The sequence below is a fragment of the Lissotriton helveticus genome, chromosome 6, assembly GCF_964261635.1.
Source record: "Lissotriton helveticus chromosome 6, aLisHel1.1, whole genome shotgun sequence".
Lineage (NCBI taxonomy): Eukaryota > Metazoa > Chordata > Amphibia > Caudata > Salamandridae > Lissotriton > Lissotriton helveticus.
This window is the reverse complement of record NC_136067.1, coordinates 1,962,448,816-1,962,469,802: the sequence shown is the minus strand read 5'-3', so window position 1 is coordinate 1,962,469,802 and position 20,987 is coordinate 1,962,448,816. Positions and strand designations below refer to the sequence as shown.

At 44.8% G+C, this 20,987-nt stretch overlaps 1 protein-coding gene across 1 annotated transcript in view; it reads left to right on the top strand.

Annotated features, from left to right (window-relative positions):
* LOC144761988 (dihydropyrimidinase-related protein 1-like) overlaps positions 1–20,987 on the top strand; it is a 242,652-nt gene that overhangs the window by 131,781 nt on the left and 89,884 nt on the right. Inside the window, exons 6-8 of the mRNA XM_078647154.1 lie at positions 13,446–13,526; positions 18,258–18,326; positions 19,903–20,023. Coding sequence (XP_078503280.1) covers positions 13,446–13,526; positions 18,258–18,326; positions 19,903–20,023 — 271 coding nt within the window. The remainder of the gene's footprint in view (positions 1–13,445; positions 13,527–18,257; positions 18,327–19,902; positions 20,024–20,987) is intronic.

The window sequence follows — 20,987 nt, the reverse complement described above, 5'->3', positions numbered from 1 at the left end:
CTTGTTCCACCGGGACACTTTTACCTGGATTAAACTGACAACATATCATACAGGTACGGACTTTCTGTTTGGCTGCAGCTCGTAAATGCTTGTTGAACCAAATATTCTGGATACTGTCTAACATAGCTTTTTCTCCTAAATGTGCTGGACTATGTGCGGTATTAATAATGACTTGAACCATAGAGTCGGGGAGAAACCATGTGGCTCTACCCTTCGTTAACCATCCTTGATCTGTCTGGACCCCTCCTTGTTCGGACCATTTCTTGATTTCATCGGGAGTGGCATGTAACTGGATATCCATGACATCTTGAGTAGGGTCTTTAACTGTCATACATGTAGTTGGATCTGGAGTATGTGTCTGTGTCGGATTAACTGGAATGTCTGGAGTCTGAGCTGTAAGCTTGGCTGTGCGATCTGCTAGATCATTACCTTGGGAAATAGTGTCAGTAACTTTCGTATGTGCTTTGCACTTCATGATAGCAATGGATGTCGGTAAATATATAGCATCTAACAGAGCTTGAATAAGGAGACCATGCTGAATCTTGGTTCCATGAGAAGTCATGAAACCTCTCTCCTGCCAGAGCACTCCAAAGTCGTGTACGACTCCAAATGCGTAACGTGAATCTGTGTAAATATTAACTTTCAGGTTCTTGGCGTGTATGCAGGCTTGAGTCAGAGCAACTAGCTCTGCTGCTTGAGCAGACAGGGTGTCAATACGGTGTGTTTCAATAACTTCGGTGTCAGTAGTCACTGCATACGCGGCGACTAGTTCTCCTGTATTTGTTCTCATGCATGAACCATCCACATAAAGTGTCAGGTCGGGATCTGGTAATGGAATATCTGTCAGATCTTGTCTTGGTTTTGTCATAATGTTGACTACTTCCACACAATCGTGTGTGGCAGGATTCGAAGTAACTGACGGTAACAATGTAGCAGGGTTTAGGACGTTGCAGCGTCTGATTTCTATGTGTGGCTGAAACAGTGTCAATTCATAACCTGTTAAACGTGCAATTGTCAAGTGCTGAGTTTGTGTTCGGTTTAAAAGAACTTCCACGGAGTGTGGAACTTGTACTGTCAGGGAGTGTCCTAAGACTATGGAATCACTTTGTCTGATAGCTAGTGCTGTGGCTGCAACTGACTTGAGGCACGCAGGCAGAGCCTGGGCTACAGGATCTAATGTGCTCGAAAAATAAGCACAGGGCTTGTATTGTCCTGCTTGATCTTGTGTGAGGACAGATAATGCTGCACCTTCGCGTTCTGTGACGAAAAGTGTAAAAGGCTTACTGTAGTTCGGTGTTGCTAGAACTGGAGCTTGACATAGGGCTTTCTTTAACTCATTGAAACTAAATGTATGTTCAGATGTCCAAGGGAGGACAGTCGATACGGCTGCCTCCTGTGTCGTTAACTGTATCAGTGGCTTAGCTAGAAATGCATACTGAGGAATCCATTGTCTACAATAAGAAGTAAGGCCGATAAAAGCACGTACCTCCTTCTGGGTCTTGGGCTGAGGAAGACTCGCTATTAACTGGATACGGTCTGGTGTCAACTGCCTACCCCACTTGGACAGCAAGTGGCCTAAATAGATCACTTGCTGGACACAGAATTGAAGCTTCGAAGGGGACACCTTGTGCCCCATCTCGGCAAGGAAATACAAGACTGTAAGTGATGCTTGCTCGCAAGCACGTTCAGAACGGGCTGTGATCAGTAGATCATCGACATACTGGAGCAGGGCAGTGTCAGTTGGCATGTGAATGTTGTCTAGTTGTCTCTTGAGTGCTTGACTGTAAATACTAGGACTTTCTGTGAAACCTTGAGGAGCTCGTGTGAACATATAGCTCCTTCCATTTAAACAAAATCCGAAAAGAAACTGGCTGTCTGGATGAATGGGGACACTAAAAAACGCATTCTTGAGGTCTATGACTGTAAAAAATGAAGCTTCGGAATCAATAGCTGTCAATAGGGAAGAGATATCTGGGACAACTGGGTACTGGGGAATAATACATTTATTAAGTTCTCGAAGGTCAATCACTAATCGATATACTGGAGGTGCATTTGGATCAGTACGTTTCATGACTGGAATGATCGGAGAATTGCATACATTGGAGTCAGTTTCTACAACTACTCCTTGAGCCATGAGCTCGTCAATAATTTTGGATAAGGCTGCTACAGCCTCAGGTGGCAATCTGTACTGTCTTATTCGTGGCAGGACTACACCTGGCTTGAGAGTCACACGATGGGGTGTGATTTGCATAAAGCCAACATCAGTTGGACCTTGCGCCCATAGATGCTGCGGAACATTAGACAATCTCGGATCAAAATCTCGTAATACATAGTGACCCTTGAAGTCGCGTAGGAACAATCGTATTCCCTCTGGGGAACAGCATATAACTGCACCTAACTCTTTCAGTGTCTTAATGCCTAATAGGTTTTCTGGACATGACTTAGTAAGTAACAGATCAGTAGTGCGGGACAATGGACCTACTTCTAGAGTAACTGGCTTTGATATTTCATTTACAATAGGCTTTCCTGAAAATCCAAGGGAAACATTTCTAGAGCCTGAGAGCGGAGCCCCTGGAACTTCGGCGTGACTTATAGTGGTCCTACTTGCCCCTGTATCAATCAGAAACTTTCTGTCTTTCCCTAGTACTTGACTGTGAACATAGGGACCTTCTTGATCTACAGGTATCTCGATGAGAGGCAAGCCTACCTCCCTCTCTAGGCTGTTTCATGAATACTGCTGATACTCAGGATACTCGGACTGTGCATACTGATACATCTGCTGTGTAACATGCTGTGTTGCAGCGATAGGCTGCGGTGCTGGAACTGTCTGTGGTGCATTCTGTGGCTGAGTAGTCTGTGTAACTTGTTCTTGTCTAGGCTGACGTGGTCTTTCTTTAGTCTTACCGGTAGCTATGTTGTGTTTCAGAACTGCACACTCGTTTATAAAATGACCTGGCTGTTTACAATAATTGCAGTTTCCTTTAACGGGAGCTGCAGGATGACTGGCTTGATTCGGACCCCTCTTCTGACTGTCTTGAGGAACGGATTGTGCAACTAGTACTTTCATTTTCGTGTCTTTCATACGTTTCCTTTCATGTTCTTGCTCCTCTCTGATTCTATTCTGGTGGTATTGAAGCATTTGTAACATCTGGGACGGGGTATTAGCTTGCCAGGTACTTTCGACTTTCAAAACTCGTTTTTTAATTTGTGGACTTGAATTCTCGACTAATTTAGTAACAAAAAGATGAGGGTACGACTCGCTACTTGTCTTGAGGCCACTGTTGATGCTAAAACATTTCTCAAATCTAGAATAAAAATCACTAATATCTTCGTCTTGTTTCTGTTTACAGGCTGAGATTGCATCCCAGTCTTCCTTTCTAGTTGTCAATAATCTGGGCAAAACTTGTATTAACAATTCTGGTAATTCTTTACATTTGTCTCCAAGACCGGTACCTGGTACTCGTGCCTTGTCTTCGGCTTCTAGGACTGTCCAATCGATCTTTTTCTCTCCCACCTCCCAATCTTTTTCTTTGAGTTTCTCGTATACCCCTGCGGGCAACAAGACTTTTAACATTTTAATGATATCTGGATACGTGTATTCTCCCATACGGAGCATGTCTTTTAATTCTCGGTGGAACCCTGCTGGATCTTTATCATGACAGGGAATTAACTTTTTCATCTCTAAGAGTTCCATCTTTGTAATCGGGGTGTAAACAAACACTCGTTGCATTTCACCACCGTCTGTCTTAACTGGATGCACTTCTCGTAACGGATTCTGTCTGTCTATATAAAAGGGTTTACTTTCTGGGGGTGAGACATGAACAAAATGTGGGTTCAGAAACGTTCTGTATTTGTGGCGCTGTTCTAGAATGACACTAATTAAATCGGTACCTAAACCTTTCCATTTGTACTGGAGTAACTCGTTCAAGACATCGTATAACGGACCTGGATCAGAATGTTGACCCTCATACAATGTAATGAGGTGCTGGATCATATACATACCCGCCAGTCGTTGCTCGGCTGGGGGCATTTTCAGAAACATTTGTGCCACTATTTCGTCTGGAAAAGTGGTAGAATCAGTAATCCATCGGACTGCTGATCGGACTAGTTCTTGTTCATGCATGGTACTTAACTCGCTATAACCGATTCGTGATTTCAGAATGTGATCGGTAGCTTGAAATACTTGTTCTCGAGAACCTTGTTCTGGTGTTGGACGATGGAAAGTTGACTTGTGTTCTAGGCGTAAATGGCGGTCTGGAAATCTAGATTTTCCTACATACGCTATTCTGGCGGGATTCTCGTCCTCTACCTCTTCCGCAGAGTCATTTTCTTTCTCGTTTACTCGTGTTGCCTTACGTTGATCATGTAACCTTATTATTTCCTTACGAATTTTCTTGTACATACTCTCTATACTACCGATAGTCTTGTGCTTACCCTCGGCTATATTCTCACTCCACCTTGTTAGGGTTCTCATTTCGACTTGATCTTTGGTCGGATAATCTTGTTCCCTTATTAGACAATTAATCAGAAACTTTAATATCATAAGCTGGATCTCGACTTTCCTTTGAGACATGACTTCACTAATACTTTCTGGATCATCCCCTGTACGGATGAAACGATATATTCTGTCTAGATCTTCCTTCATATTCGGTAAAGTGACCAAGTACTCGGACACCTGTCTTATACGCACGGAATATATAACCATACTATCCTCGCCTGGAACTGGATCATAACAGCATTCAGTAAGAGCTCGCCTGATTTCTGCAATGGACTGATATTTAGGCGTACGCTGTAACGCACGTTCATGTAACTCGACTGCTCCTGGACATCTATTTGGCGGCGGGGTCTGAGGAGGACCTCCCCCTGCGGCCCCTAAACTAGAGTCATCGACTGATGCTCTTCGTGCTGGCAGAGCGGGAATTTGAAATGCAGGCTGGACTTGTATGGCGGGCTGGACCGGGGGTACCGTAACAGGTACTCCGGTGTCTGGAGGAGCGGGAAGTGCCTGATTTACAGGGACTGGCGGAGCAGGAACAGGATTTGCATATTCCGGGACTGTGTCGTCCAAATAGGACGAAATGAATATATCAGCTGCGGTCGGTTTGTGACGTAGCTTGGTCGGAACTAGTGGTGGCGGAAAATTGCTGGATGCCTCCGGGGTCGCGTTTGGCAAGCCCTCGGCAAGAAGAGGATACATACCCTTAATGAGGGCGTTCCTCTGTCTGTCTGACTGTTCGGTTTTGACTCGTTCACCAATCTCGATTAATTCCCTTTCTTGGGCTCGTTCTAAGGATTCTCTACTTAATTCAGACTTTCTGATTTCTTTTTCGGTTCTTTTATGAGATTCTTTGCGCCATAACTCAATGGCATCTTTCTGTGACTGTCTGGCTTTCTTTTTCCATAATGCCTCTTCTACTCTCATGATGCACTCGGCATCCCACGTACCTGATACGGGCCATCTATACTTTTCTTCTAACTCCTTGGTATACTCTACCCATAAATCTAGATACAATATGGCGCTTATGCCATGCTTCTGATACATAAAATGACCTGGACTGTCCCTAGGCGGAACAGGAACTGCTTCTTCTAGCAGACCCTTTCTAGTTTTTAACTGACGTAATCTCGAAAAGAGGGACATTGCAAACTTGAATCTGAACACAATACAATACACGAGGAACAATAACAATTGAGAAAACAATTCAGGCATACCACGACATTGAAAATACATTGAATAACATTATGAAGCAACAGTTCGGACAGAATACTACCTGGAACACTGAGAACAGAAACACATGAATTTCTCGAGAACGGAACAGACTAGAATTACTGGATGCGCTGCTGAAACAGCACGGAACATACCGGTCCCATAAAGGGACGCATCAAGACCCGTATCCACCTAGGTGAACACTTCGTTTCAGATCTGCGTACCCAGACCCATCGGACCAGAGACAATTTAGATTGACCCTGTCTAGATACTACCCCAGCAACGGTACTCACCGGGCAGCAAGAACGGAAGGCCTCAGACTGGACTGGACTGCTTCGACGCCGGCCGGACGAACTTCGGACTTCTGTTACGGGTGGGCCTCCGGATACCTCGGACCTTGGACTCTCGGCTTGGGCTCTGGTCGGGACTCGCCGCGTTCCTCCACCGCCTCGTCTGGATGCTGGACCGCCACCTCCGTCTCCTCCGTGGGCCTGAGGGATACTTGAAGCAGAAATATCTGCACGTGCACGGTATGGTTCCGTCACGGCTGCAGAGGGTCAGGGGGCCGGCGTGGCTTCACCGGCGCGTGGGGAAAGGGCAACATGTTGATAGAATCCAAAAGCTATCGGGGTAAAGGCTAACAGACTCTAAGACTGGAGCATGCATTATTCTACATGTAGTGCGTGATGAAGAATATTAAAGGATCATAAATACAGTATTTCTCTAACATGGAGACGTAAAGGCTAGACTATGACGGGAACTATTGATGCAGTTCAGTAGCTTAGGAATGCAGAGAAGGAGGACTGAACTGATAACTGGGATCATAACATACTCTTGGCAGACTCAGAGGCAGAGCCAGGCTGAACCGGGCACTGCAAGGCAGGAAGTAAGTGAAGGGTCAGGGATACAGGTGGGGGCTGTATCGCTCCTCAGCGAGGGCTTCAGGAGACAGGAGCTGAATCTGGTGTCCAGGCCCTTTTGAGGCCTAGAAACGGGAACTTTACAATGGAATAACGTGCACACTGGGAAACGTGGCAACGTAGCTTTACATAGGCCTGATATTCGTAGTATTCACGAGAACTGGAAACTGGCATACTAGAGATGGACACAACTATAATTGCGTCTTTTAATCGAACATGGGGAATACATATGCATATTAATCATGCACACATAACATATGATGGAGGACGCGTAGGGACACAGAACATGGCAGAATTTACTTTTCCACATTCCCTCCTTGTCACTACGTTTCCATCAGGAAACATCAATATTCATGATACCATCTATCATTTCATACAGTATCATTTGCTCGTCTCGAATTTTCTGGGAACGGGTTTTAGAACGGGACTTGGGACTAGGAATACAAGAGGTAGCGCAAATGCCGCAAATCGCAGGGCCACATTGTATACAGAGGCAGCAACTGAATATGATCGCTACTGCAATACCTAGAAAGGACAAGACTTTCCATCCCCAAGCGGAAATTATATTCCAGAACCAACCGGACCATGTCCAGGTGCCTGGATCTTGGTGTAACAGATGGGCAATTTTATGGAGTCTGGTTATAGCTGAATAAACAGACGGCGCGTTATTTGGAATGAAAATGCAGCAACTAGATCCGATGACTCTACAGGCCCCGCCCCTATCGGCCAATATGACGTCAAGGACGAGACGATTCTGTAAAACGACAAATCTCATAGCAGATTGCTCTTCGGTTAAGTTACCTAGAGCAGAGGCAGTCTCATTGACTACTGCTTCAAGGGTTCTGGTTAACCTACGAATTAGCTTACTATTCTGGATAGGTCCTATAAAAAAGAAGAAACCTCTATTGAAATCTGTATACTGTTCTAGAGCAGTTTCAGTATAATCGACAATTGGGGACTCCCTTCTATGTCTAATGCGTACTAGATGTGTGTTTCTATGATAATCAGATGGAGCTAGGAAAACAGGTGGCAGTAGGAAGGCAATGTAACAGGTTCCCTTCCAATCGAGGGGCAGACGAACATATGCAGTTTGACCACAAATAAAATAAGAATGACGTGAAGCTTTGAAAATAGATTTCCTACTGTCACGATACTTGACAATAGTAGTACAATCACTATGTCCTACATGTACGGAACCATTATTTCGAACACATAATTCGCCTTTGACTGGTAGTACTGAAATAGCAGGTAAGTCTGGAGTGGAATCAGACTGAACATTCAGGACCATGAAATTCGAAGAATAATTACCTAAATTGTAAACTTCATTTTCTAGATCTAACCCTGTTCTGTGGGGAAGACCTTGCTTGTCTGGAAAACATGTACTGTTAAGGAAAGACATATCTGTTGAGGATGACGTTAACGTGGACCATGCTCCACACGAACCATTATGTGAAAATGGATAAGGAAAGAGTGGCAGAACTCCCTTCGGTGTCTGGAAAGGGGGGAGTCGACCACACACCCAACAATTAGTGGCATTGCTGGTCTGATGTGAATAATGTAACATGCGGATAAAAGAATTGTTACGCATAGCGAGGCGGTAAGAGAGTTCATGAGGAGGCAGATCACTAAACGTGTGCTCTACTGTAACATTAGAAGACTTATTTACATGAGAAACTGGAAAATACAGGTAAAATGCATAACTGGTGCAGGAAATCATAATACTGAGAAATAATATGAAACATAGAAAAACGATACATCGGATTGAGTTTTGACTAACTCTCTCACTATGGGGGTCTATTTTATACATGTCAGAAACCGGTCTAACCGTTTCACCTAGGGGAGGACTTAGACAATCAAACTGGCTGACTTACTTTACTAGACCTTAGCTTTGTCTTATACTCCTGTTGCGGAGTTGTCTCTAACAGGGAGGGTTCAGTAACATTGTCTTTTGCGGGACAGTCCTTAAGAATAGTACTTTGGCAGTCCTTTAAATCCTCGGAAATGTTCTTTGAGACAGGTTTCAGTCCATAAAATCTTTTGATATGCGAAAGATGCACCCAGCCTTTGCGTCCCTCCAACTTCACGGCTGTACGGGTGGCGAGGAGGACCTGTCGGGGCTCCTTCCAGCGAGGCTCCAGCGGACTTGAGCGATCGAAATTTCGCACTAGGACCATGGATCCGGGAACGATTTCATGCGGTGCCACCTCGGTATTGTCTGGAAATGCGGCGGCAACCTGTGAACGACAAGAGTTGAGGGCAGCCAACTTCACTGATTGCCCAAACACTTTGAGCAAGTATAGACAGGAGCCCATCATCAGTGGTCAAAAAGTTGAGGCCTACAGAGACACAGGTGCTAGTATCACTATGGTGACTGAGAACCTAGTCCCCTCAAGGCAAATTTTACCTGGTGCCACATATCAGGTGACTAACATTGATGGAGTTCAGAAAAATCATCCCATGGCAGTAGTAAATCTCAGCTGGGGAGGTGTCACTGGCCCAAAGAGAGTGGAAGTGTCAGCAAACTTGCCTGTAGATTGTCTACTGGGGAATGATTTGGAAATCTCAGCCTGGGCTGAGGTTGAACAAGAAACCCATTCTAAAATGGTAAATCTCCATGGAAAGGTTCGTGGGGCTGTGATGGCCACAGCCCCAATCCAAGATGTCCTTCCTGAAAAGGTTGGTAGGGCTGTGCAAGACTCAGTCCCATCTTCAGCAGAATTCCTTCCTGAACAGGTTAGCAGAGCTGTTATGGTAACAGCCCATACCCAAACTGAGTCCCTTCCGGAAAAGGTTGGTGGGGCTGTGATGGCCACAGCCCAAACTCAAACTGATTCATGTGTTGTGAAGCCCGAAACTATGGATCGCTCCACACAAACAGAGAGCATTGAGGAGGAAGAGAAATCTCCCTCCCACCAGACATTAGGAAAGGATCAGCCTCCTCAGGGAACTGATCTTACCCCTTGTGAAGAAACTGCCCCAGAGGTAGTCAGGCCTAGCCTGGCAGAGCCCCTGATGTCAGTGGACCCTTCCAAGGTGGGACCCAGTCTGGAGCAGGTAACCTGCCCCTCTCTACCCTGCCTCAGTCAGCCCAGGGCTACAGAGGTCAAGGAGGTCAGTGAGCCCCAAAGGGTCCCCTGTCAAATAAAGCACCCCCATCAGCAGATTAGGGGTACCAAAGCTAGCAGCCCTAGCCAGGTGAAAACTTTAAAAATTCCTGAGGGATCCCCCTTACAACTAGTTAGGGACCTCCCCCAAATGGACACTATTGGGCACAGCCAAACCTGGGACCTCAAGGCCCGAAACCTGGTCTGTCCCTCCAGTAAGCCAACAGAAGGGACCCAGCGTCCAGCTGTAGGCAGCCAGAGGTTGACCCTGAGAGCACAGTGCAACTCAGTCAAGGAAAGAAAGGCACACATGGTGGAAGATGATTGGAGGAAGCTGAGCCCTACATTAGTGGAGCCTCACTTCAGTACTCCATCTCAACACCAGCCTTTTACTTTGCCAAAACACACCCAAGGTAGTAATTCCCTATGGTGGAGACCCTCTGATACCCCTAGGGTGAGGGATTGCTTAGTGGACCATGAGACAGGGGGTAACCATGCTAGTGCAGGTACTTCCTTATATGGCCTCTTAGGCAATATAGGCTTACCTGGTCAAGGATAGCCTTATCTCCTTTCGTTTGGGGGGGGGCTATGTAGGAAGGTGGATACCTGACTATGGTTACCCCTGAATTTTTGCCTTGTGTTTAGCTGGTTTTCAACTTAGTTGGCCTGGGATCCTGCTAATCAGGGCCCCAGGCTATCTGCTCTCTCTTTAAATGGACTCCATGTACTCTAGGTACATAACCAATTTGGTACTGTACACCTTATCAGCCCCTATCCAGTGCACTATAGGTGCCCAGGGCTTAGGTGCATCCAAGGCCTACCAAGGGCTGCAGCATATCTTTTGCCACCCCTGGCTGGTACTTAAATCGGCACAACTGGCTGTTCACACAGCTGGGGCAAGGTGGTGTAATCACCCCTTGCTTAGATGTAGTATACCTATGTCTAAACCTATATCTGGACACATCTATACCTATCAGTCACTCCTATGGCGGGCCTTTACAGTCCTGGAGGCAGAGTGCTTGGTTCTATGTGAGATGGTGCTCTAGCATGAGCTGAGCCTGACTGCAGTGTTGGGACCAATTCCTTAATGCTGTTCCAGTGATACTGCCATACCATATACTCTTAAGTGCATTATAATCCTTACGGTTATTGCAACTCTGGTTTGGCTTTATCAAAACATGTCGTGTTTGGTGTCATACACATTGGAATACTATCCCCTTGCCAGTCCTGGTAATGGGGATAGCATCCCACCCTTCTAGAGGGTGCAGGCATGGTACTTTACTAAAACGCGGTTAATCCTAACCAGAGCCCCAGCATCACAAAATGGATGCTGCTGCCACAGACACATGTCTGGCCTCCTGCTGCTGACCGAAACTCGGCAGAGGACGCCTGGACAAAGGGTTTCCTGTCACAGGGAGGTGTCACACCACCCCAGACAGGAGATAGTGGATTGTAGCAGGGAGGGTTGAATGAAACTAGACACTGCCTGGGGCGCACAAGGTGTCCCTGGGCAGATTCCAGTCAAACCGGTTCTGGGGCCATCCTGCCCCAGTCCTGGCGCGAAACTGGACAAAGGGAAAGGGGTGTAACCACCCCCTTTCCAGGTCCCACCCATAGGAGGGACCTAGCAGGTAATCCAGCCCATTGATTCGACTTAAAAGTAGGAGCTGTGCCAATGCACATCAGATTATCCTGACTGAAACTTATGAAACGAAACTCTGGACCCTTCGACATCCCACTCCTCGTGGAAGACTGAAGAATCTCCCTTGTGGTCAAGGAGTGACCACCCTGTGCAAACAGGCACCATCCAGCACCTCGACGTTTGCTTTGTTGCAGTTCCCGCCATAACTCGAGCAACAGAGATCGACAAGACCCAGCGTGCCTTCCTTCTAACAGCCCGAACCACAGTCCCTGCAGAGCTGAGACCCGTGGAGGCGACCTGAAGCGTGGGAGCGGCCATCTTGGAGAAACAACGAAGCACTGACCGTGCAGCATCCGAGGCCCCCTCGAAGCTGTGCATTGGAGTCTGAGAAGCTCCAGCCCCGAGCAGCTTGTGCACTGAAGCTCACCCCTCCACACTTGACGAGTGCTGCGTGGGGCCCTTTTGCATTTTTCTGCTCGACGCATTGGTCTGGTCGCTTGCCCGTTGGCTAGTGGCCCCAGTACCGACGAAACCTTGAATTTACACAGCTAGTCTGGTTGCTCCAGACTGGCACTCGCTCCCCTGAAAAGGAGCACCCGCTCAGACCTTGCTGGTCCGAGTGTTAAGCCATCTTCGAATCCTGCGTGGGTTGCCTTTGCCAAGGCTTGTTGACTCCGATCTTGAAGCTGGCACTGCCGACAGCGAGAGCCTTTGTGGGACAGCTCGTGATTCACTCCAGGACATCCTCGGTGCCCCAGAGACCACATGGCAGCAGAGAGAAGCTACACGACATCGACCTGATTGCGCCCGACATTGCCTGGTTCCTTCCTGGTTCCTTCCTGGTCACTGGCTAGTGACACAGACTCTGTCCCCTCTGCTTTCAGGTACTCTACAACTTCGATCCACCCTTGGATCACACCGGACACTTCTCTTCTGGACGCCTGCAGCATCTTCATCTCCAGGCACCCTAGATCTTCGTGACGAAACCCGACACATCTTTGCACCTGTGCACCCGCTTCCTGTGGGTGAGGTAACTCTTGAACGCCGGTGCTCCTGTAGTGTTTTACACCTCTAGTGTCTAAGTCTAAAAATGTGCCCTTCTAGTCTAGTCGTAAGACTCTTAAAACTGTAACTCGATAACTTTTACGCACCATTGACTTTACATTGGTGCAAGCTTGTGCTTTAGGCACTGCCCCCGAATCCCGCGGGCTACTCCCGCCCTAACTGCTGTTAGTGCATCATAGTCCAAGCGATTCCCAAGGCCCTGGGCCTTACCCCCGATCGATTAGTGATTGTTACACCACTTTATTGATATATGGTTTGAGTGGCCACCGGCCTCATCCAAAACGTGCAACTTGTCTATGTTATACTGTGCTTTTATTTAAACGCTTGTGCTTCATTGCTCATAAAGAGTAATGGGGATTATTCTAAGAATAAATACATATATTTTGATAATATATAACTTGTGTGGTGTCCTTTCATTTGGTATTACAGGATTGTATATGGTAAAACAGCTCGCTTCACTCGCCCTCTGAAGTTAAGCCTTTAAGGCTGCTTAGTCCATGCTACCCCTAGGATAGCTTGTCTATAAGGTTGACTTACAACCACCACCATAAGGGATTGTTTGGACTGATATAAGGTGCCCCCAGAACTGGAGACATCATACATCAGGCCAACTTCTCACAATAAGCGTTTATGAAATATAGAATGGAGAAAAATCTGTTTGCTCCCTTCGCTCTTACACATACAAACAGTAAACACAGACCAAAGCATTTGAACTCCAAATGTTGTCATTTTTGCTCGGACCTCAGTTTATTTAATGTAGTCCACTACGTCTTGTTCAGGCAGAATCGTAGCAAAGTGCAAGATCTGGTAGATTTGTACAATGTAGCAGTTTGTAGTACAACAGACATTGGGTAAGAAATATTTGTATTGCCTAACTCTAGGCGCTGCTATAAAACCTAGAACACATAAATAAATATATACATTCAGGTAAAATATGTTCTTCAAAGTTTATGTTTAGAGGCAAACATTTGGTAAAAAAGCCTAATTTCACCTACTTTTGTTTTTTTCAGCTCTATGAAGCATTTACTTTCCTAAAGGGACTTGGCGCTGTAATCCTAGTTCACGCTGAGAATGGAGATTTGATAGCTCAGGTAAGTGAATAGGAGACTTCGGACTCAAGAGCTCATGGGCAAAGAGAGTGGCAGATATTCCATATGAAAACGTTCATAGTTTGTGGGCAAATACTATCAAATTTGTTCTTGCATGTATAGATAGAAAAGGCATGCACAGTCATCCACATTCAGTGGCAGTAACCTTCCACATCAAATCCAGGCTATGTAAAAGCAACTCGCAGAACCCGCACACCAGTACCTAATTTAAACATGTGTTTTCCAGGGGTCAGTAGATGAACTCATATGCAAGTACCATAACTTAAATGAGGTGTTTGCATTTATGTCTGCTGTCTGTGTGGATTTAGAGTTTGGCGGACAGGGTACTCCATCTCAAACGCAACAGAATTCCCCCTACCCCAAACTCTCGGTTCACTTACCTCTTTTAGAGGTAGGCAAGCACAAGCTTTCAGTCAATAGAGCCCCCAATGGTTTTGTCAGTGTAAAGCTTCCTCCAATGGCCTGACGAAGTAAGGTCCGCTGGGGGAAGGGCATTTCACTACCCGCCACAGTTCCCTGTAACATGCGTGCATGTGCGGGCGCGCTGACTTTGTTTTCTAAACGCACCAGTTATAAGAAGAACGCACAACTAGACAATTTTAAGTAATAAAATGTGATGTTTATGAAAAACATTACAAACACGTTCGCCAAGTGACCCCCACCCAGCTGGGGAGCCAGGTCAATTTAATGAAAAGGGGAATGTAGTGTTCTGGTCAGAGCTGCCACCTTGGAACTGGAGAAAGTGGTTTGAGTCTTGGCGTTAGCTCAACATCCTGAGGTCCTGGGCAAGTCACTTACACTCCACATGTCCAAAAAAAGGATGTGACATTGTGCTCATGTATAATACTCTCATTCTTACGGTTCACGTTTACGCAGAATAAAACTGCAAAAAAGGTTTTCATAATCACATTTATACGTAGCATGCACAGAACTCATTGAGCCCCCAAGCACTATTCCGTACCCCCTAAAAATACATATCAAACATGTATTAAGTGCTGCTTGCTCAGCGTATTGAGCACAGTTCCTTCACACAGACTCTACAGGGAATTCCTGCTACACAGTCATTGATTATCTAGGTAAACACCATCCAACATATTAAAGAGACAAGCTGGGGTGTACTATGCAAGTTAAAATTTGATTTGGCCCACTTAACCTTTCATCCATCCCAGGATGAACAAACTGAGTAATTTTCACATACGTACTAATGACACCTAAATATTCATTTCTAATATACAACTTTTATTGCCCTTGCTATATAAATAATATGGCCATTACCAGGATGCATATAACTATGATTCCATTCCACTGCAGCATAAAGTTGCTTCCATACAGTGCATAGTATCCCATGTTCAATTAAACATTTCAAAGGGACAATCTGTTATATGTACCTAGGCAATGTGTGTCCAGGAGTGAATGGGGGACTAAACTAAAGCAAAAGGATGAAAAAAATCATTAGAAAGGTAATGGACACAGCTAGCTTATGAAAGATATCTAGCAATAGTCTTAATGAAATAAAGAGAAATATGAAGATGTGAGTATGGGTATTATGTATGAGAAAGAGTAGTGAGTGTCAGTGATTGTGGGAGGAGGCAGGAAAAAGAAAAGGAAATGGAAAAGGAACAAGATTGAGAGGAAATGAGAAAGAAAACAGGGAGGAAGAGAGAGGCCCAGAGACAGAGCCTTGATTTAAAGGCCAGGTAGGGTTGCCACTTGGACTTATTTTATCGGCATGGCCAACTTGTTGCCCAGTAATAGACATCCAGGTGTCATCTGGTCCAGAAGCTGAAGCACCAGCATCATAAGGCCTAGTAACTGATAGGTGGCATTATGTGGCCCAGAAACTGCTGATTAGGCATCCAGTAGCCATGTGAATGATGAGCATGCATTATCTTGCCCAACAATGGATGACCAGGCATAACGCCTGTGACTGAAGGCCAGGTACTATATGGGCAGCAATTGGAAGGGAATTAAAAAAACTAAGGGTTTTGGGTTTCAGTTAATCTTAAAACCAAAACTTAAGTTTAACTGAGACAGTCTAACTTTCCTACTTGTGAATACTGAAAGTGGTAAAGTTAGACTTTCGTCTCAGTTTACGTTTGTGATTCAGGATGAATGTTTCTGTCTTGCAAAGTCCAGCAAAATTGTGCAAGATTTCCATCTCTATTATATCTAACCTTGTTTCTGGTTAGACAATATAACTGGAACAAAACGAACTCTAAAATTCATAATGTGGCACATTACACAGAACATGGGTGAATCTATGGAAGAATCCTGCTACTCTCCATATGTTTAACTGGTAGCAGGTTTGATTGCATGGAAGCACCCATCATAATTCAGTTGTGCACACAGACGAGAAAAGAGTGTACATGCACAGCCTACTGCAGCACACGGGAACAAATAGTTAGAGGGAACATTGCTAACCACTTTATTTAGGGTTGATGGTGTGATAGCCATTGTGTGTGTACATCCCAGCCAGGAACAACCTGGATCCGAGAAACAGAAAAACAGTAATTACCCCTGCACCGATGCCCTGGTGGTCATTAGCGTTTCGTTTAAAAACATTAAGCTCCCACTCAATTGGTGGATGGCTGTCGAAACTGATGCCAATCGTCCACCAAACTTTTTGCACTTTGAACGGAACGACTGTGATGACAATTTCTTTTAGCATACACAGATGACCGCTGGACCTGCAGTCATCTTTAAGACTGGCACACGGTAGTCCATCAAAGTGATGAAAGTAATGCCCTCAGCCACCCTGGATGACTGAGAACCATATGCCAAAGTCTAAATCAGGCCCTTACGACAAAATAATTAAGAGCTCCCACGTTGACTCATCACAGTCTTATAACCTATTCAGAACAGTTTATTTCATTGATTTCTAGTACTTGTAGGTTGCTAGCCTTTCTAAAACCTGAACTAGAAATACCAGAACGCAAAGGATGGAACAGCACAGGATAAGCCACTCACACAATACATTGAACATCTTTGCATCTATCTACCTCTTCATGAATGGGGAATGCTACTGTCTGAAAAACATAAATGACAGTGTATGCTCTGGCTGTTCTATGCAAACTCAACTGAGGAGCAATGGACCACTGTATATAATAAAAGAGCTGACATGGAATCTGCATCAGGTAAAGGGCTAAAACGATAAGGGTGCTATCTACAGTAGTAGTGGGGCGCGCCCTCCCAAGAAAATCATTGGATTATTGCACATATGGCTCTACAAATTAAGCATGGCTGCTCATGTGACCTAACGGTGCCAAACATGCTGCACTATGGCAGTTTTTGTGCAAGCTACATGCATTAAAATTACAGGAACTACCCTTTATGTAAACGGTCATAGGCAGATTATACACCTGCGTATTGACTAAGAAGCTTCCTCATATGCACTGGACCCTCCCTCACGCAACAAGAAAACGCTCCTTTACGTTGACGCATGCTTCTAAAACCTCTCTGCGTATGCTTTCATTTTGTTGCCTGAAGATCACACATAGTTCTCTGCAGCAAGAGGTTGGTTGTATGTATGTATAAAATGTTTATTTCGGATACAAAGATTCATAAAACATAGTACATCAAGTAACCAAATAAAAACGTAGAAATAGACGACATTAAAACCAACAATCTCATAAAACATCATCCCACAATAAAAATAGGAGAGGAAAAAAATAAATAATAGCTAAAGTGGGTAGACTTCAAAGGAGATGGAGAAGCATCTACACAATAAAAATGTTTTAAAAAAAAGATCACTTTTAGACATCATTGCTTCAACTCTTGACACTACATACGCGGGTGATCCAGGCAGCGTACAAAAATATCGTCATCCCAACAACAATGACCTCTCCCGTGTCAGACCTAAAGGGCGTAGTGCCTAAGCATACTGACGAAAGCCCAGAAGATTACATAGTTAACTCAGCCATTCTTTTCGTGGTCTATCATAGGCTGGACAGAAAAAGGCAAAATGATGCAGAGATTCTTCCGCTGACTGGTATGAGGGACACACATTAGAACCGCAATACTGCACACCTTATTTTTTACAGAAACTATTTAACAGCGAAACCCTGTAACTCCATTTTGAGACTAGTTGCAGAGGAATGGAACCTAGGAGAATGGCATAAAGTGATTCAGAGGCGGGGGAGTGCTTGATGTCTGAAAAATAATCTGTGAGACTACCCGCTTTGACACATTTCAGATCCCTCGACCACAGATGCTCTTTGAGTCGCTCTTTGAACAAAGAGCGAGAGACTTGTTTTGCATGACAGGGGTTGGTTGTCCCTTACCAGCTGCTTGTCCTTTAAATAACATGTCTCTCTATAATGTGCAATCCTATAAAGATATTCCCAATTTCAGGAACACAAATCATATTGGATGGAAGTTAACTTACTTATATCTATGCTATGCTGTGCTATGCAATGCTTGCAGAATGTTGTGCCCTCTTTCGTCACATTGTTCTACACATTCTTTCTCCTATACCAAGATAATCGGTGCTCTGTGAACCACAGTTAGAGATATGCGCATATATCATACATTTTGCATACATATACAGTTTTTGAATGGATTTTCTCAGTGTGGACCACAGGCCAACTGACTTTTAAATGTACTTTCAATAGCCCATAAACAATACTACATCCAGCTGTTCCCTGTCTGCAGTAAGAAAACTCATGCCTGAGACAGAATATGAAAATTATCATGTAGTATTTTATTTATATTTAGGAGCAAAAACGAATTCTACAGATGGGAATTACTGGCCCGGAGGGACACGCGTTGAGTAGACCCGAGGAGGTAAGGTTTTTCTGTACTCTTTTTTTCTACAAAATATGTGTAGCAATTTATTGGCAATAATATTTTCTAGGGGAATTTCATAAGGTCCATGCATTGTTGGCTGTAAATCACAATGATATTGTTGTAATACTTACTTGATTAGAGGCTATTCTCCGTGGTGTCAAAGTGCATTTTGATTTGGTTTGATTGGTGGCTTGAAGGCTCCAGGAAGTCTTTGCTTGGAGCTCCAGCCGCTGGTAAGAGCAGGCGGGATTCTGTACTGCCTGCGTGGAGATGGACCGGCCTGTAGTGCCAAGCAGTGTTGTCAACACCCACCATTCTAAGGAAACTCTTAGAGAAGGGTCTTTCTTTCAGACAGAGAACATCAATCAGTCTATGACTGATTAAAGTTCTGTACTGAGCGGAATGATGTAATATCAGTCACAGAATACCGCGTCTCTAGCTGCCTATCATTGAGTGAAGTCCCTTTGGTCTATCAATAAATAAAACACTCAGGACCCGATGTAGGTAATCCCAGATTAACGATTCTTAAATACCGAATCATACCGATTTGGTATTTAAGAACAGGCAAATGGGATGTAGGTAATTTTACCGAAAAAATTACCGAATCGGTAAATGCTGATTCTGTAATTGCCATTCATTCCTATGGGCCTGGAGGCCCATAGGAATGAATGTCAAGTACCGAATCGGTAAATACCGATTCGGTAATAGGGGGAAACATTGAAGGGTGGCAGGGTGTCACTTTGACACCCTGTTGCACCCCTCAATTGTGTATGGGTGCACATGTTGCAGACATACATGCCCTAAGGGCATGTATGTCTGCAACATGGCACTGTTGGAAAAGCAAAAAAAATGCTTTTTCCAAGGTTTTCATTATTTACCACCAACTTGTAGTTGGTGGTAAATAACGAATCCTGAGTGAAGTGCTTATCACTAAGTGAAGTGCTGTGGTGTTTGTCATGAATGCACTTTATCAGTTTTTTAATTCAAGCACATTTCTCTGCCTCCTTTTTCTTTTTGGCTCCCTTGCTCTCTCTCTCTCCCTATCTCGCTTTCTCTAGCTCTCTGCTCCTAACTTCACTTCCTGTTCTCACCATTCATCTACACCATATACCTCCATCTGTCTCCTTCTTTGTTGTCCTCCACCTCCATTCCATCTGTCTGCACCTTCTGCCTCTCTTCCCCCATCAACACATACAATCTGACCATGACTGCATGTTAACACACATCACACACACAACCCATCACATATGCCATGACTGAAGCTAGCACTCAGCTGCACATATTGTTTGTTTTGACGGAGCATGCACTGATGCCTCTTTTTGACCTGTTTTCTGTGAGTGAGCAGTCCTTTCAGTGCTGCTGCCAGCTGCTCTTTACCTTGTATTTGCATCCAGGTAGCTTGCACTGATCCTGCTCTTTTGTGTGTCACCAAAGTGAATTTTTACACTAAAGAAGAGCTTCAACAATTGAAATTGCAATACTAATGAAATAATATGAAATTCTTTCTGAAAGAAATGCATTTTTCTGTTGAAAATGAGAAATATACAACTATTGATGGTTCTTACTCTCGCAGCTTGAGGCTGAAGCTGTGTACCGCGCCATCATGATCGCCAGGCGCATCAACTGTCCCATCTACTTTACCAAGGTGATGAGTAAGAGCGCCGCCGACGTCATCGCGCAAGCAAGGAAAAAAGGTACTGCCTTATCACCTGTTCGGAAGACACCAATGCAGGGATATTTTAGGACAATCTTGTTACTAGGCCTTTCACATCATCTCTGTTCTATTCTCAACGCTTCTATAGCGCATGGCTACCCAACGGCCTCCCAGCGCTCTAGGTCTTGTCAGGCTTTACACAGCACATGTTAGATTAACAAAAATGTCTTAAGCTGTTTCCGAAAACTCAGTTCCTCCTTGTTCTTCCTCAATGCTATTGGTAGGGTATTCCATAGTTTAGAGACTAAGGGGTAGAGACTAAGTGGCTTAGTTATGAGCCCTTGCGTCACTTTTGCGCTGCCGGAGCGTCATTTATTGTGAGGCACGAGCAGGGTAAAAGATGCGCGATGTCTCGTCATATTTACAAAGCGATGCATCTAAGTAGATGCGTCACTTTGCAAACCCCTGCACCACATTATACCTGCACCAGGTATAATGTATGCAAGGGGGGGCGTTCTGATGCAAGTAAGCCTCGAGGAAGTTACGCAGTGACATCTAGGAGATTTCACTGCGTCACTTCTAAGACGCAAATGCTTCAATATCTTACACCTGTCTCACAGCAGGCGTAAGACTGATGCAGACACATTTCACATGGGACTTGCCCATGTTAAATGACCCATTGATGGGGTTGCGTCACTTTTGTGACACACTCCAGCAATGCGTCATTTTTGCGCCTACAGATATGTGAGAAATACTGACGTATCTGTAACTCCTTGCGACATGATGCGTCATACTGTAAATATGACGCATCCAGCATGTCGCAAAGAGGGCACAATGAATAGTGACGCACCGCTGTTTTCACGCAGCGATGCGTCACTTTTCATAAATGTTGCCCTAAATACGCAAATGATCGTCCGCCATTCCTAGCTTTTTTGATTTTGGGAATGATAAGCAAGGCTTGAGTTGCAGAGCGCAGTGATCTACTGGTGCAGTAGGGACTTATG